Source organism: Mus caroli, unplaced genomic scaffold, assembly GCF_978045245.1.
Source record: "Mus caroli unplaced genomic scaffold, Mus_caroli_1 scaffold_20, whole genome shotgun sequence".
Taxonomy (NCBI): Eukaryota; Metazoa; Chordata; class Mammalia; order Rodentia; family Muridae; genus Mus; species Mus caroli.
In genome coordinates this window covers 3,886,999-3,900,927 of record NW_028227275.1, presented here as the reverse complement: position 1 = coordinate 3,900,927, position 13,929 = coordinate 3,886,999, and the positions used below count along the sequence as shown (strand labels likewise).

Genomic DNA, 13,929 nt, shown 5'->3' with positions numbered 1-13,929 from the left:
CCCACTTTGGAGAGCAGTGTTCCACCCGTTCACAGTGACATGCCCACTGTCTGTCTGTTCTAAGAACAGCAAGCTTGCTTGGTAACAGGCGTCCACCCTTTACATGGAACAGCTCACAGGAGACTTTGGCTCTGATCCAAATGTTCTCCAAGTCTGCCATGGAGACTGAAGTCAGACACGCCCTTTCCCCACCAGCCTCCTCATGGAGGAGTGTGATGGGCTCAGTGTGACGCTCCCTGTCCGTCCTGCCTGGTTCCGACGCCTCCTCAGGCACAGCTGAGACTATCTCAGGAAGTTCTGTTTCATCTCCCCTGTTTCTCGGCTGCTCTTTAATGATCCAAATGCTTTCCTCATAGTTCCGAGACTACTGTGCTGTCTGCTCACGATGGGAGTGGCCTGGAGCCCCCAAACCACTGGAGAAGTGTGACTTAGAGGCAGCCTTCTTTGAAGGACATTTTTTGAAAGTTTTATTTGACAGAATGGGAAGAATTCTTGATCAGGTAATCCAGCGGAAGGTCCCGATTTTCATACTTTTGTGGTTGGCCCCAGGGTGTAGTCTTGGCTGATCTTAGTCTTTGTGATAGATGACTGTCCTTCTTGGAACTTCAGATTTCCTTTCCTTTGTCTTGTGTAAGGCAAGATTTTGAAAATGGGTGACTTGAAGGAAGTTTCTTTTCTCAAAAAAAAAAAAATCCTTGTATTTATGAGTTAGTGGTAAGTAAGAAGGCTGACAGTTGACCTTAGAGCAAGAAGTTATGTTTTGTGTACCTTGTAAAAGAGCATGGGGGTGGGTGCGTCTAAAGCCATCAACATGTCACCCAGCCATTCTCCTGAGGACGAGAGATTCAGGGGTTAGTTTTCACTGTGTCAGGGCATGGAAACAGAGAGCAGAGTCCACTGTGCCTCTCACCTTGGTCCTGAATCACCTTTGCTGTCCCAGGCTGCCTTGCCTGTCTCTTCTAGGCAGTTAGTTTTAAGCCAACCAGTTTCCTTTGGCTGCTTGGGGAAAGAGAGCTAGGCTGGGTGAGTGCCCCCATGAGAAGTTCTGAGTGGCACCGTCCTCTAGTGCTGGCTTCCAGGACCAGCGAGCAGCAGGGAACAGCAAAGGTTCTGGCCTTGTGGCCCCACGTGCAGGAGTGTCTAAGGAGCTGCATAGCGTGCTGAGTCATGGTTCAGTGTGTCCTCTGTGGGTCTTAGTCAGAGCTGTCCCTGACATGGCGGTGGGTTGTGATGGCCTCTGTCTCTGTGGGTGCCCATGCCTGATCTCTGTTTTAAGTCTCAGCACCGTGGGTGGGGGCAGTGTTACCCTGGCTCTGGAGGCACAGACATGAACGCTCTGCTCTTCTTCCTCACAGCCGTACGATGTGAATCTGCAGGTGACCTCAGTGCTGTCCAGGCTCTCGCTGTTCCCTCACCCACACACGCACGAGTACCTCCTGGATCCTTACGTCAACCTGGCCTCTGGCTGCAGGTCTCTCTTCTCTGTGATTGTCAGGGTGAGTTCACTGACGTTCTGTTCTCTGGGACCAGTCAGCTAGAGAGCAGCATCCTCATCTCACCGTGTGGAGCTAGTGTAAGGAAAGACATAGCTACTGCTTGTAGGCAATTGCTACTCATCCGGAGCCATTAGAGAGCCACAGGAATTCACTGAAGTCACTAGAACACGGGCCACAAAGATGCCTCAGGGGTTAAGAACACTTGCTTTTGCAAAGAACCCAAGTTTAGTCCCCAGCACCCACGCAGGAACTCACAGCCATCCTTAACTCCAGTTCCAGGGGATCCAATACCGACTGAACTCCACAGGCACCAGGCATACATGTGGCACACATACATGCAAGTAGGCAAAACACTCATATGAATAAAGTAAGTAGATCAAAATTTCCTTTTATTTATATAGCACGCATATGTGCGCGTATGCACAGTTGCATGCGTGTCTACGCAGGTGTGCTTCTGTGTGGGCCAGAGGTTGAAGTCTCCTTTGGTCACTTTCCACCTCGGCGTTTGAGGGGAGGCTTCTGCTGAACCCACAGCTCACCTTTCAGCGAGGCGGGCTGGCAGTGAGTCCCCCTTGCCCAACCAGGGCTTGTCCCCAGTGCCGGGTTGCAGGTACACAACACTGCTCCCAGCCTCGAGTGGATGCTGGCGATCCCAGCTCAGGTCTTCATGGTGACCCAGCAAGCCCAGCGCCCACAGAGCTACCTCCCAGCCCTGACGTTTGATTTTGAAGATTAAATAGAAGACGATTGGTCATAGATCCCGGTGACTGGGAAGGAAGGCACCTCAGAAAGCGCCCCCGTGGAGCTGAATTCCTCACTTCTCGTTTCTATGCAGGTTGTTGGTGACCTGATGGTTCGAATTCAGCGCATCCAAGACTTCACCCCCAAGCTTCTCCTGGTCAGAAAGCGGCTGCTTGGCTTGGAGCCCGAAGGCCCCCTGTGAGTCAGAGTTTTATAGACGTTAGCTGGAAACCCTCCAGTCTCAGGGTTGCACTGCTGTTCTGATTTTCTGTCTGTTCTCTCCAGCGTTGACCACATCACGCTGCTGGAGGGTGTGATTGTGTTAGAGGAGTTCTGCAAGGAGCTGGCGGCCATTGCCTTTGTCAAGTACCACGCTTCTGCCACGCCGTGAAGGCCCCGGGTCACTGGACATTCCCTCCGCTCAGCCACGAGAGGCTAAAACGCCTTGCAAATGAAGTATCGAGTCAACTACACAGAATGTTAAGAATCCACTGCGTGACTGCTCTCAGTGAGGCCTGGTGTTGCTTCCTCTCGCTCTGCCATAATGATTCCCTGTATGGTTGCACGTTGTTCCAACCCAGGAAACAATCAGACCTGAGGAGATTGGGTCTCCAGTGACGGAAAATCTGCAAACCTTGTGATATCAGGAACTTGGCTGGCATTTCTGTTCTTTTAATATCCTTTTAAGCAGCAAAGCATTTTGACATTCTCTGGGACTCAAATGCTTATATTCTTTTGTATTAATAAGCAGCAAAAAAACAAAAATCACTAATTTTATAACTTTTTAAGGTTAAGATTCTTATCATACAAAATATTTAGGGAAACTAAATGAGGAAAAACGTCGTCGCTGAGGAAACATCAAAAGAGTCTGGAGGAGGAGCTGCGTGCACGGCAGCACCGACTCCTTCAGCTTTTGTAAGAATAACACTTTAATATGATAAAGAAATTCTTAATATATTATATATATTTTTAAAGAAATGTTCTTTTACTCTTTTGTGCACACAGTCATATTTGTGGTTGATTTTCACGCGTGGCTCCCAGTTTATTTACAGCTGTCATTTTTGCAACAGCATTAGATTTATGCTCATCATTGCTAGTGTTTGCTAAAACAGTATTTTTTTAAGCTAATTAACAGATGCTGGGTTGAGACCCCCCCCATTTCCTCTCTGAAATTGCTTTATGAAATTGCTCTATGGTTGACTTCCGTACTGACGTGTGTGGCAGTGTTAGCAGGACCTGGCTCTGGGGCGACAGTCGGCGTGCAGTGGGCCTCTCAGTGTTCACTGTTCTCTTTATTAGGTTCAGTCTTTTGTCTTAAGTGATTCTAAAGAGATTTTGTTTTAAGTCTCTTCCTGTTCAGTTTACACCTTAAAGGATTTAAGGAAGCAGAGCGTGCGTGCATGCATGCGTGCGTGCGTGCATGCATGTATGTGAGTGGTGCCGATGCAGGGATGTCTTGTCCCCACTCTTCCTCTTCACCGGCCATTACGATGGGGGAGACAATCAGGAGGCAGTTACCAGCCAGGGCTGTACAGCCACAGCCATGGCCGCAGCAAGGCTCGGAGCTTGTTTGACACTGTGCTCAGTCTGTTTTTCTAGTGTTTCAGATTCATTGTATAGCCCAGTTTTGCTACTAAGGAACAAACTACCAGAAGATGAAGAGTGGCCTCATTTCCAGAATGTTCATCATTGTTTTAAAAAAAAAAAAAAAAATGAAACTACTTTATGTTTCTAACACAATGGGAATCTTTCTCGGTTCCTTCAAGAAATCCGTTAAGACAGAAAGAGAACCAGAGTGGGAGGCAGCAGTCCTCTGCCTGGCCTTCCTTCCGTGGCTCTGAGCAGCGAGCAGTGGCTCCCTCGGTTGTATTTATTGACAAGTTTCTACAAGAATCCCCCACAGCTCCTCCTCCTCCAGACGTTGCTACTGTCTACGTTGATGGTGGTGATTTTGAGATAAGGCATTGAGAGGTACAGGTGTTTCTTAATGTTCTCAGAGTGCTCTGTGGGTTACCAGTGAGGTGAGCTCTAGACCAAACGCTCACCCTTCGCTTCACGGCTGCACCTATGGCACCCACGCCATGAGCTCGGCAAAGCTTCTCCCCTGCGTGATTGCTGCCCCCGAGGATACACTTTTCCTAAGTTGTCCTCATGACCTGCCCTGCAGCCAGCTCGGGTTAGTCTGTTTCTCATCTAAGTTTAATTCCTTTTTCATATTTAATCCAGACCCAGAGTCAGCACAAGTCACGGCACTGGGTTTGAGTTGATTTAAAGAAGCCACAAGCCACACCTAAGATTTTTCTCACAGTCTCCGAGACTGCAGGATCTCCTCCATAGACTGTGTTGAGTGGAAAGTTCCACCTTAGCAAGTGGCTGTCAGACTGAGTTCCAGCCTGCTTTGTGCTTGTAGAAACAGGAAATAAGCATGCACATTGTTTTCCCCACTTTCTAACAATGTAGTCTGGTTTCTTTTCAGTAATGAGCCATTTTTCACTTGACCGCCAGTCTCCACTGTCGTGCTCACATAAGTATGTAATGTTCTCATAACTTACCTGTGCAATATGAAGCTGTAGATTCACAGCTTTTGGCCTAACTGTATATTATTGTTGTGTACATGTGTGTATATAGACGCGTGTGTATATGTATATATATATATATATATCTGTATATCTATAAAAGGACCAAAGTCCTCATAGCTTGCTTACACTGTTGCTAGTGTAAAGATTGTTACATTCAATTTTACAGGGCACAAATTATAGAATGACTTCATACTTTTCATGGTAATGTCTCCATAAGTTATTACATTACTATCTAGTTACCATTTAATTATGAAGTTTACCGTGTAACAGAAGAAGTTACGGTGAAATGCCAAGCCCACAAACTATGGTAATTTTACATTTTTGGTTGATCAATAAAGTAAGATATGCATGTCATCGTAACACTTAGATACTCCTGGGCCCTGTAAAATACTGTCACTGATACTCTGTCGGCCTCCTGCCTTGTTTACATTAAACAGAATATTTGGCATATTTTTCCACGCGCCGTGTGGGTCACCAGCAGTGCTGTGAAGGTCTGGATTCCCAGGCCACCGATGAGGAAGCTCTTCAGGTGACTGTGTGCCCACCGTCCCCCTCCGGGCAGGTGGACGTCAGCTTCAGCTCTTGCGCTAACAGTGCATGCAGGACAAAGAGGGAAATCAAGAAAAATAAATCAATGTAACTTAAACAGAATATTGTCGTATGTTTTTGTAGAATTGTAACTGAAAACATTTCAGCCACCGCTAAGTGGGAGGCTGGTAGGATTCTCCCTAGCTTTGGCATCTTCCCATGGCTATGGTGCACCCTGGCCACTCTGGCCACTTTTCATCCCGCTGCCTTGTCTCATCCCTTGCCCACTGGCTGGACACTTTATTCCTGACACAGTTCTCCTGGGTCTCGTATCCTTTTGATCCACTAAAGTTAGATACTTGCTGGCACGAGCACACGAGGGTGTGAATTTCCCTGCCCCTTAGCAGAGGCTACCCCACTGAAGGACGAGACCCACCAGCCATTCACCAGGCTCCTTGAGGAGAGTGAGGAGTGTTGACAGGTCCCCAGGTGAAAATGTACCATCACGCCGAAGGACACGGCAACAGCGATTCCCTTCACCCTAGCGATCCAAGGGACACTACAGCCATTGTGTCCCATGGTTACCCTTCAAAGGGAGAACGCCACGTATCATCTGTGGGAGAGCTCAGCACCCATGGTTGTCCTGGATCAATTTAACGTGTGATTTCCAGTTCCCTCCTTGAGAGTCATGTTCTTAGGTCCTCAGCCTTCCTAACGCTGCTTTAACACAGTTCCTTACGCTGTGGTGACCGCCGACCATAAACTTATTTTCATTGCTACTTCATGACTATAATTTTGCTACTGTTAGGAATTGTCATGTAAATATCTGACACACAGGACATCTGATATGCCTGATACCCCTGAGAAAGGAACATTCGACCCCAGAAGGGGCCATGAGGTTGAGGACCGCTGTCCTAAAGGAAGACATTCATGGGCATCTCAGCGAAACAGTCCTCCAAATCCTGTGTCTGAACCTGTTTTCCAACATTATAAAAGCCTTTCATTTTAGCTGACATTTAAAACATACTATAGACTTACTCATTTACTTGAGTCTTTGCCCAAATACCTTAATAAGAAAAGGGGTAGGGGACAAAATACATATACACATAAGATGAAAACATGTTTCTCTTGGTCTTTTCAGTCACTGTCACCCCAATAGCTTCAGGAGGAAATGGGGTTGTCAGCTGGAAAAGACCAAGCTTGTTTGTTAACTTGACAAGAGCCCACGATCTTGTCTCTGAGAGTTTCAAATGAAAGCATCATTTTAGACTGCATGCCACTACACAAACAGGTCCCACAGTTCCTCGAAAAGATGGAACTGATCTGTCTTAAGATCAGCTATGCCATACTTGGGCATATATCCAAAGGACAGACACTCCACCCTACCACGGAGGTGTTTAACCGTGTTCAACTACTGCTCTGTTCATAATACCCAGAAACTAGAAACAACCAAGGGATGGATGGACAATGAAGGATAGACACCTAAGCACCCACCTCAGGTGGCACCCCAATGGAGGATGTGTGATGGAGATATAGAAAAGATGGGGTACAGGGTGGAGAGATGGAAGAGAAAGCAAAGCCAAGGGGCCCATACTCTGTGGAGAAAGATGGAACTGGAGAGTCCACAGCAGTGAGGAACGGGCAGATGTGAGGAAGCTAGAGTGAGGTCCTGCTCTGGCCTGCCACAGGGCAGGTCCATAGTCCTGCTGCAGCTAGGGTCTGTGTTGGCCCAAGTTACCAAACAAAGGGCAAGCTGGTGTCTGTGGTCTGGGCTACCACCAGAGACCACGTGGATATCTGAGGGCACTGCAGCCAAGGGCAGGCCATGCTGATCTAAGTAGCCTGCCCTGTCATCTAAGACCATGGGGACATCAGACCTAGGCTATTGTCAGGGGCCATGTCAGGGCTTGGGGTCTATGTCGATGTCCCAGGCCTATATCACTACCAAAGGCTATGCAGATGTCCCTGGTCTGGATTGCCTTCTGAGTCACTGTGCTGAACTGACCCTGCCTTTCGCTGGCTGCCATACTCAGGAGAGATGACCCCAGCCCTAGTCTGGGCAGCATAGTAGAGCTGATCCTGATGGTGGGGGATGGGTGAGCTTCCCCCAAGAGTGTGAGCACAGGAGAGCTGGACCTGCCCCTTGTCTGCCTACAGGCAGCTTGGGGGAGAGTCCCCATGCCATCATCACCTGTGGTAGGTGGAAGAGCTGGCTCTGAGGTCATCAGAGCAGGAGAGCTGGCCCTACCATTCCAGGGAGAGTGGACTCTACACCTCACCTGGGCAGCACGGTAGGGTTGGCCCTGGTGGTGAAGGCACAGAGGAGAGGACCCCAAGGACACTCCAGCAGGAGAGCTGACATTGATGCCCCTTGCCAGCTTGGGCACTGGGTGAGCTAGCCAGGGCATTGCTGGAGAGCTTGCCCTGGGGTTGCAGGTTCAGGAGAGCTGGCAGGCTGACCAATTCAGTGACCTCCCAAGCTAGATCCTTGGTGTTGAATTGGCCCACCCCTAAGATCTACATATCATCTATCTGTGATCTGCTGGAGCATGTGAAGGGGCCAAAGCTGCAGGATCTCCATGACAACAACAGGGCAACAACAGGATATCGGAGAGGAGGCCCTGTGAGCATTCAGTATTGATGATGGAGCAGGAGCTGGAGGCCTGGAAACAGACCATTAGCTCATTGCAATGAACAAGTGCAAGTCAAGAAATGTGGACAAAAGGGTGTACCATGGAACACGCTGCCGCTTTCACGACAAGGGGGGTTGTTGTGTTATTTTTATTCGCTTTTATATTCTTTTGAGGGGGACATTGCAAGGACTGGGGGCAGATACGAGAGGATGGGGGAGATGAGTGAGATTGGGGTGCGTGATGGGAAACTCACAAAGAATTTTTTAAAAAAAATTAAATGAAAATTTCAGGTTAATGGATAGAACTAAAGAACATCTTGAGAAAGCTACCCCACACCCAGAGAGACAAATATGGCGTATGTCTGGTTCTATGTGGATGTCAGCTGTTAAGTCATTGATAAGCAAACTACATTCCATAAAGCCACAGAGGTTATGTGGGGGTTATGAGGGGGACTCGGGGAGGGAGAGATCTGGGGGGGGGGGGAAGAAACAGATCAGTTATAATTGGGCAGGGGCTTGGGGGAACTGGAATAGGAAGATCAAGCGGGGAAGGGAGGGAAGCTGGAGGGGAAGGGGAGGGAAGCTGGCAGGGAGGGAGGGACAGTGAAAACTACAGGCTATTAGAAGGCTCATACAGAAACCCGAGAAGCCTCCTAAAACATATACATATATGAAGGCAATCTAAATGAAATTGCCAAGTAACAAGGAGACAGCAGCCACAGCTGGACATTTCTCATCATCAAGAGAGCCTTGCAGTACCGGGAATGGGTTACATGTGTCTGAGTTGTTGGCCAAGGGGGTCCCATGAGAACCCCAAACAAACTCACTGAACACCTGCCCTAGAGCCTTCACCCCTAGGAACTAGTGTTGATGGTGCCAGAAGGTTCTCTGCACACTATCAAAGGAGAAAGGCAAACACCACTCCACCACAAAGTTTTTGGTCTACAACGGTGCTGCCTGCGAGACGCATTGGTGGAATAACACAAAAGTTTGTGGAAGTGGCCAACCAAAAGACACACTTCATGAAATGGATCCCAGACCTAATGCTGCTTAGATATCGGACAACTTAAGGTTAGATAGTCCAGCCGGGCGTGGTGGCGCACGCCTTTAATCCCAGCACTCGGGAGGCAGAGGCAGGTGGATTTCTGAGTTCGAGGCCAGCCTGGTCTACAAAGTGAGTGCCAGGACAGCCAGGGCTACACAGAGAAACCCTGTCTCAAAAAACCAAAAAAAAAAAAAAAAAAAAAAAAAAAAAAGGTTAGATAGTCCAGGGACCTAAGGTAAAACCACATACTACTGTTCTATTAAAGGAACATAGCAATAAAATGTCTTGCTCAGCATCAGAGAAGCCTCCTCCTGCAGCAAATGGGAGCAAACACAAAGACCCACATCGAGACATGCAGAGAACCCTCAGCCCAAAGTGGGATATCTCCATCAAACCCCTCCCCTTAGGGCTCCAGAAACTGCAGAAGAGGAGGTGGAAGGAGTAAAAGCCAGAGGAGATGAAGGATACCGAAGAATCAAGGCCTTCTAGATACAACAGGGCTAGAGCACGTTTGAACCCACAGAGGCTGTGGCTGCACAGGACCTTATGTGGATCTGCACCAGATGAGGTCCTAGAGCTGAAAGGAGAAGAGGACACAAGCTCCACCCCCAACCTAGAAGCCACCTCCAATTGATAGCCGCTGCAAATGGAAAATTAGTTTTCTCCAAGGGAGTCTCACTGAGGAAACAAACCACTCAGGAGAGCAGGCTGCATGCTCAGCTGGGCAACAGAAATGAACTCAGGGTTATCTTAGGACATGTTTCGCCCTACAGTCCCTTACATATGTATTATGGCTTCCAGTTTTGTGCCTTTAGAGAAGTTCTGTGTGAGAACACATGTGTGCACCCTTCTGTGTGAGAACACATGTGTGCATCTATACATGTTTCTTGTGCTTTTTCTTAGGCTCTTTTTCTTGCTTAGCTGTTTTGTCATATCTGATTGGTTTGGTTTTTATCTAAGTGTATTTTATTATTTATTATTAGATGCCTGTTTTCTAAGGTGAGACAGAAAAGAAATGGACACAAATTGGGGTGGGGGTGGGGCTTAGAGAAGTGGGGGGAGTGGAAACTGTAATCAGAATATATTGTATGAAAAAGTCTATTTTCCAATAAAATAAAGCAATAGAATTTTAGGAAGCCATAACTGGATCCCCAACCTAAAATCCATCCACACGGCTGTAAAGTGTCTCGCAGTGTTTTACCTGGAAATTAGTAATCCTAAAAGAATTTAAAGAAGTCATATAAACATTTGAAAGTCACCTTTTTGCTGGTGGAAAACTAGCTTTTTTTCCAAGCAGAAGAATGACCAAGCAAGATGCCCGCTGCTGGCATGTTTGATGCTGAAGGGTCCAAAGAAGTGTCATGCCATCGTTGCCACTTTTTAACATCACTCCATAGATGCTCCACTCCCCACCTCGGGGACTAAGAGTTGGAAGTAGGGCCTTGCCCTCACTAAGCAAACATTCCACCACAGAGCTAGATCCCAGATCGCTCTTCATTTTGAGACAAATGCTAAGCTGCTAAGACCTGACTCTTCTCTGTAGCCAAGACTGCCCTTGAGCCCAGGCTTACTGCCCGGGCCTTCCGCGTAGTTGGGAGTCCCGACTTCTGAGCTTCATGACGGAGCAAGTTGGGGCTTGCCTGTTAGGTACTTCAGGGATTTTCCTGTGTTCTATCAGTTTTGAAAACGCACCAGAAGTAAGATATCTATTTCACCCAAAAGATGTGCTTACCCAACAAATTTCTACTTACTGAGAACTTCCTGTGAAGCTGATATCAAGGTTCTAGGAAACAGAAAGAAGAGATTCCCGCCTTCAGTAAGCCAGCATGCTGTGGCAGCTTAGTGTGAGCACAGATACAACACTCACCCTGTGAACTCTTAGAGAAAATGCAGCAAGCATGGGAGAGTCATTTGAACAGAGGGGTCTGAGCTGGCCGTGATAGTGTGTTCCTGTTACCCCAGCCTTTTGGGTTAGAGGCATGGGAACCTAGAGTTCCAGGGGGAAAAGTTCAGGGACAGCCAGAGTAACGTTATGTGAGACCCTGACTCAAAACCACAAACAATAAAAAATTTGAAATAATGAAAGAGAAAATCTGAAATTCAAGTCTGGTCTGTGTCTGTCTCTCTCTCTCTCTCTCTCTCTCTCTCTCTCTCTCTCTCTCTCTCTCTCTCTCTCTCTCTCTCTTTCTCCGTGGCAGTGAGTGAGATAGGATCTCCTGCATCCCAGATTGGCCTCCAATTCTGTTTTTCCTAGCTCCACCTCTCAAAGGCGGATCCTCCATGCCTAGCTCCTGACTTAGATGCCATAGTTTCCCTAGAGATCCATCCTACGACCTCACATGCTTAGGCTGGCACTTTACCACCAAGTTCCAGGTCCAGCCCTACTCCGTACATTTTACCCTTATTGGGGCTGTGGTATTTGGAGATTCACGGGTAGTCTGTGATATCACTACTAAAATAAAGCCAGTAAGAACTACAATATCTCTCCACCCTGCAATGTTCTCCACGTCAAACTATTTTGTTCTGTCCTGAGACTGGCAGAAAGAAACTGTGCTTTGATATAGTGGCTTGTGTTCTCATACTAATTGTGTTCTCATACCCCCAAAACCTGTTGGCAGTGTCCCACAGGTAGGCTAAAGGAAGACTATCCCCAGTTGACTCTGATTGGGAAATAAAGTTGCCAAGGCCAATGTCTGGGCAGGGAGAAAGAGGCGGGATTTTTAGGATTCCTCCGCAAGAAACAGCAGGGGAGGAGAAGGAAGCCCACAGTGAGAGGGGCAAAGGACTGACAGAGCAAGAGAGACAGCTGAAATGTAGGTGCAGAGGGGAAAGCAGCCCCATGGGAGGGCTGTTCTGAAGAAAACAGGGCAGCAATATTAAAATATAGATTTAGAAAGTGTTAACTCAGGAAAACTGGATGGGAGCGTGTGCTAGCTGCGGGGAGGTTCATGAGCGGCCCAACTATTGAGCTAGTAAGGCATATTAAAAATTAAGCTGGTGTGTGTGTGTGTGTGTGTGTATCTTTTATTCATGAATCCAGAGCTCTTGGGCAGGTGCAGAGCCGGCCCCACAAGCACCTTCTGGGAGCTCAGTGCAGCTTAACTATTTACCACTACACTCTGGGACATGCATTTTCTCTTCTGGTGAGTAGGAATGTCCTGTTCATCATGACCTTGTGGGGCTCTGTCACAGAGAAAGCAAACGCCAAAATATTAAAACCAAAAGACTTAACTGGACCAAACGAGGTAGAGCCCCCGGGCCAGCATGCTGGAGAATGCCTGTGATCTCAGGACTTAGGGAACAGAGGATCAAAAGTCCAAGTGAAACAAAGCTTGAAAAGCCAAGCAGGTGATAAAGCCAGTACCAATGCATTTCCCTCAGATGCACAGGGTAAGATTTGGTTTAGACCAAATATTTGCAAACTGCTCTTTTTCCTCTTCTAAGCATGCCCTTGAAAACACTGTTCTCAGTGGGCGCTGGGAGGGGGTGCATATACAATTAAAAGAACCAATTGGTGCTAATGAGAATGACTGGGTGAGGAAAATCCAGGGGCCAGGTGTGGGTGGGTGCCGTGGACCGGTGCAGGGTAGAAACCTTCCCTGAGTAAGATTCCACCGGGCCACGGTCAGCAATGGAGAAAATGGTGTCAGTTTTCTTTCCGTCTTCTTGTTTGTGACAAGAGGCTTCCTGCCTTCCTTAGTATGACAGTTAAGGGCAGAAAAAAACATGTAGTGTGCCTGATAATGTCATACCATGACGTTACTCTTCCTTATGGCTAGATTAGTCAACGTATCTGGGAACTCTCTCTAAAAAGAAAGACAGTATTAAGGTATTGATTCTGTCGATGGACTGAGCAAATTGTCTCCAGGAAGCAGAACACACCAGCTGACCCCTGTCTACAGAATACTCCTCAGTCAGGAACTGAGGTTTAGGAGGACAGATACATGTCTGGATTTTTCTAGTTGTTACTTCATAATTGTACATCATTAAGTATGGTGTCCAAGTGGTTCTTTGTTTTTAAATTGTAATTCAAAATATTTTGATCCTATTCTTCGCCCCCCCCCCAGCTCCTCCCACCTTGTCCATGTGAGTCTTAATTATATTCTTTCTAGAGGTGAGCTGAAGAGGGCAGGAAAGATGCTCAGGATAGAGCCTCCAAACTAGCCAGGCGCGTGTCCTGTATCTAGGAGATGGTTCCTGTCAAGGTTGAGAGCCATCACCAGATTTGCAAGCTTGAAGAGCTGTCTAGATGTGTGGTTCAGAAGAGCAACTGAAGGGCTCCACTCACTGTCTCCAGCCTGTAAATGATGAGAGAGCAACCATAAAACCAGTGTCACTGTGATGCAGAAAAGCAAGAAGACACACAAATTTCTAGTGTGGATGGAGCTATACCTCAAAACTGGAAGGTAGAGATTCCCCAATGTATCCCTCATTCCATTCTCCAGTAGACCAGCTTGGCGGGTCTCAATTTATTAGACTTTTCTAGAGCTGGGGTGTTCTAGAAGCAAACAAACCCACTGACTCAACACTCTTCTGCTGAGACCTCCATTCTGTTGCTTTTCTCAGCAGTGTAGGCAGGCGGTGAACCTGTGGCCCTGAGAGTTTTGCCGCCTGCTTGGTTCCGTTCTGTTCTACTGATGCTTAGCAAGCAGACCATTCACTCCTTCAGCACCTTGGGGTGGGTTCCAACAGACATGAAAGCGAGGAAAGCTAGCGCTTTCTCTTGGGCTCATGGTCCAAGGCTCCTGGACAAAGGAGGACTGATACTTCAAAGGCTTTGTTTCTGCACAGAATGACACAGTGTAACACCGATCAGCGGGGAACCTTTCCCTGAACACACTGCCGGAAGGCACCTTTCCCTGAACACACTGCCGGAAGGCACACGAGAGACTCACTGGAATCTGGGTT

At 47.6% G+C, this 13,929-nt stretch overlaps 1 protein-coding gene across 2 annotated transcripts in view; it reads left to right on the top strand.

Annotated features, from left to right (window-relative positions):
• The window catches only part of Fhip2a (FHF complex subunit HOOK interacting protein 2A), a 28,320-nt gene extending 22,853 nt beyond the window's left edge, over nt 1–5,467 (top strand). For both annotated transcript variants that reach the window (XM_021151638.3, XM_029472549.2), the window contains exons 14-17: nt 357–500; nt 1,356–1,496; nt 2,332–2,435; nt 2,523–5,467. In XM_021151638.3, coding sequence (XP_021007297.1) covers nt 357–500; nt 1,356–1,496; nt 2,332–2,435; nt 2,523–2,628 — 495 coding nt within the window. In that variant the 3' untranslated portion in view covers nt 2,629–5,467. The remainder of the gene's footprint in view (nt 1–356; nt 501–1,355; nt 1,497–2,331; nt 2,436–2,522) is intronic.
• Nucleotides 5,468–13,929: the final 8,462 nt, after the last annotated feature.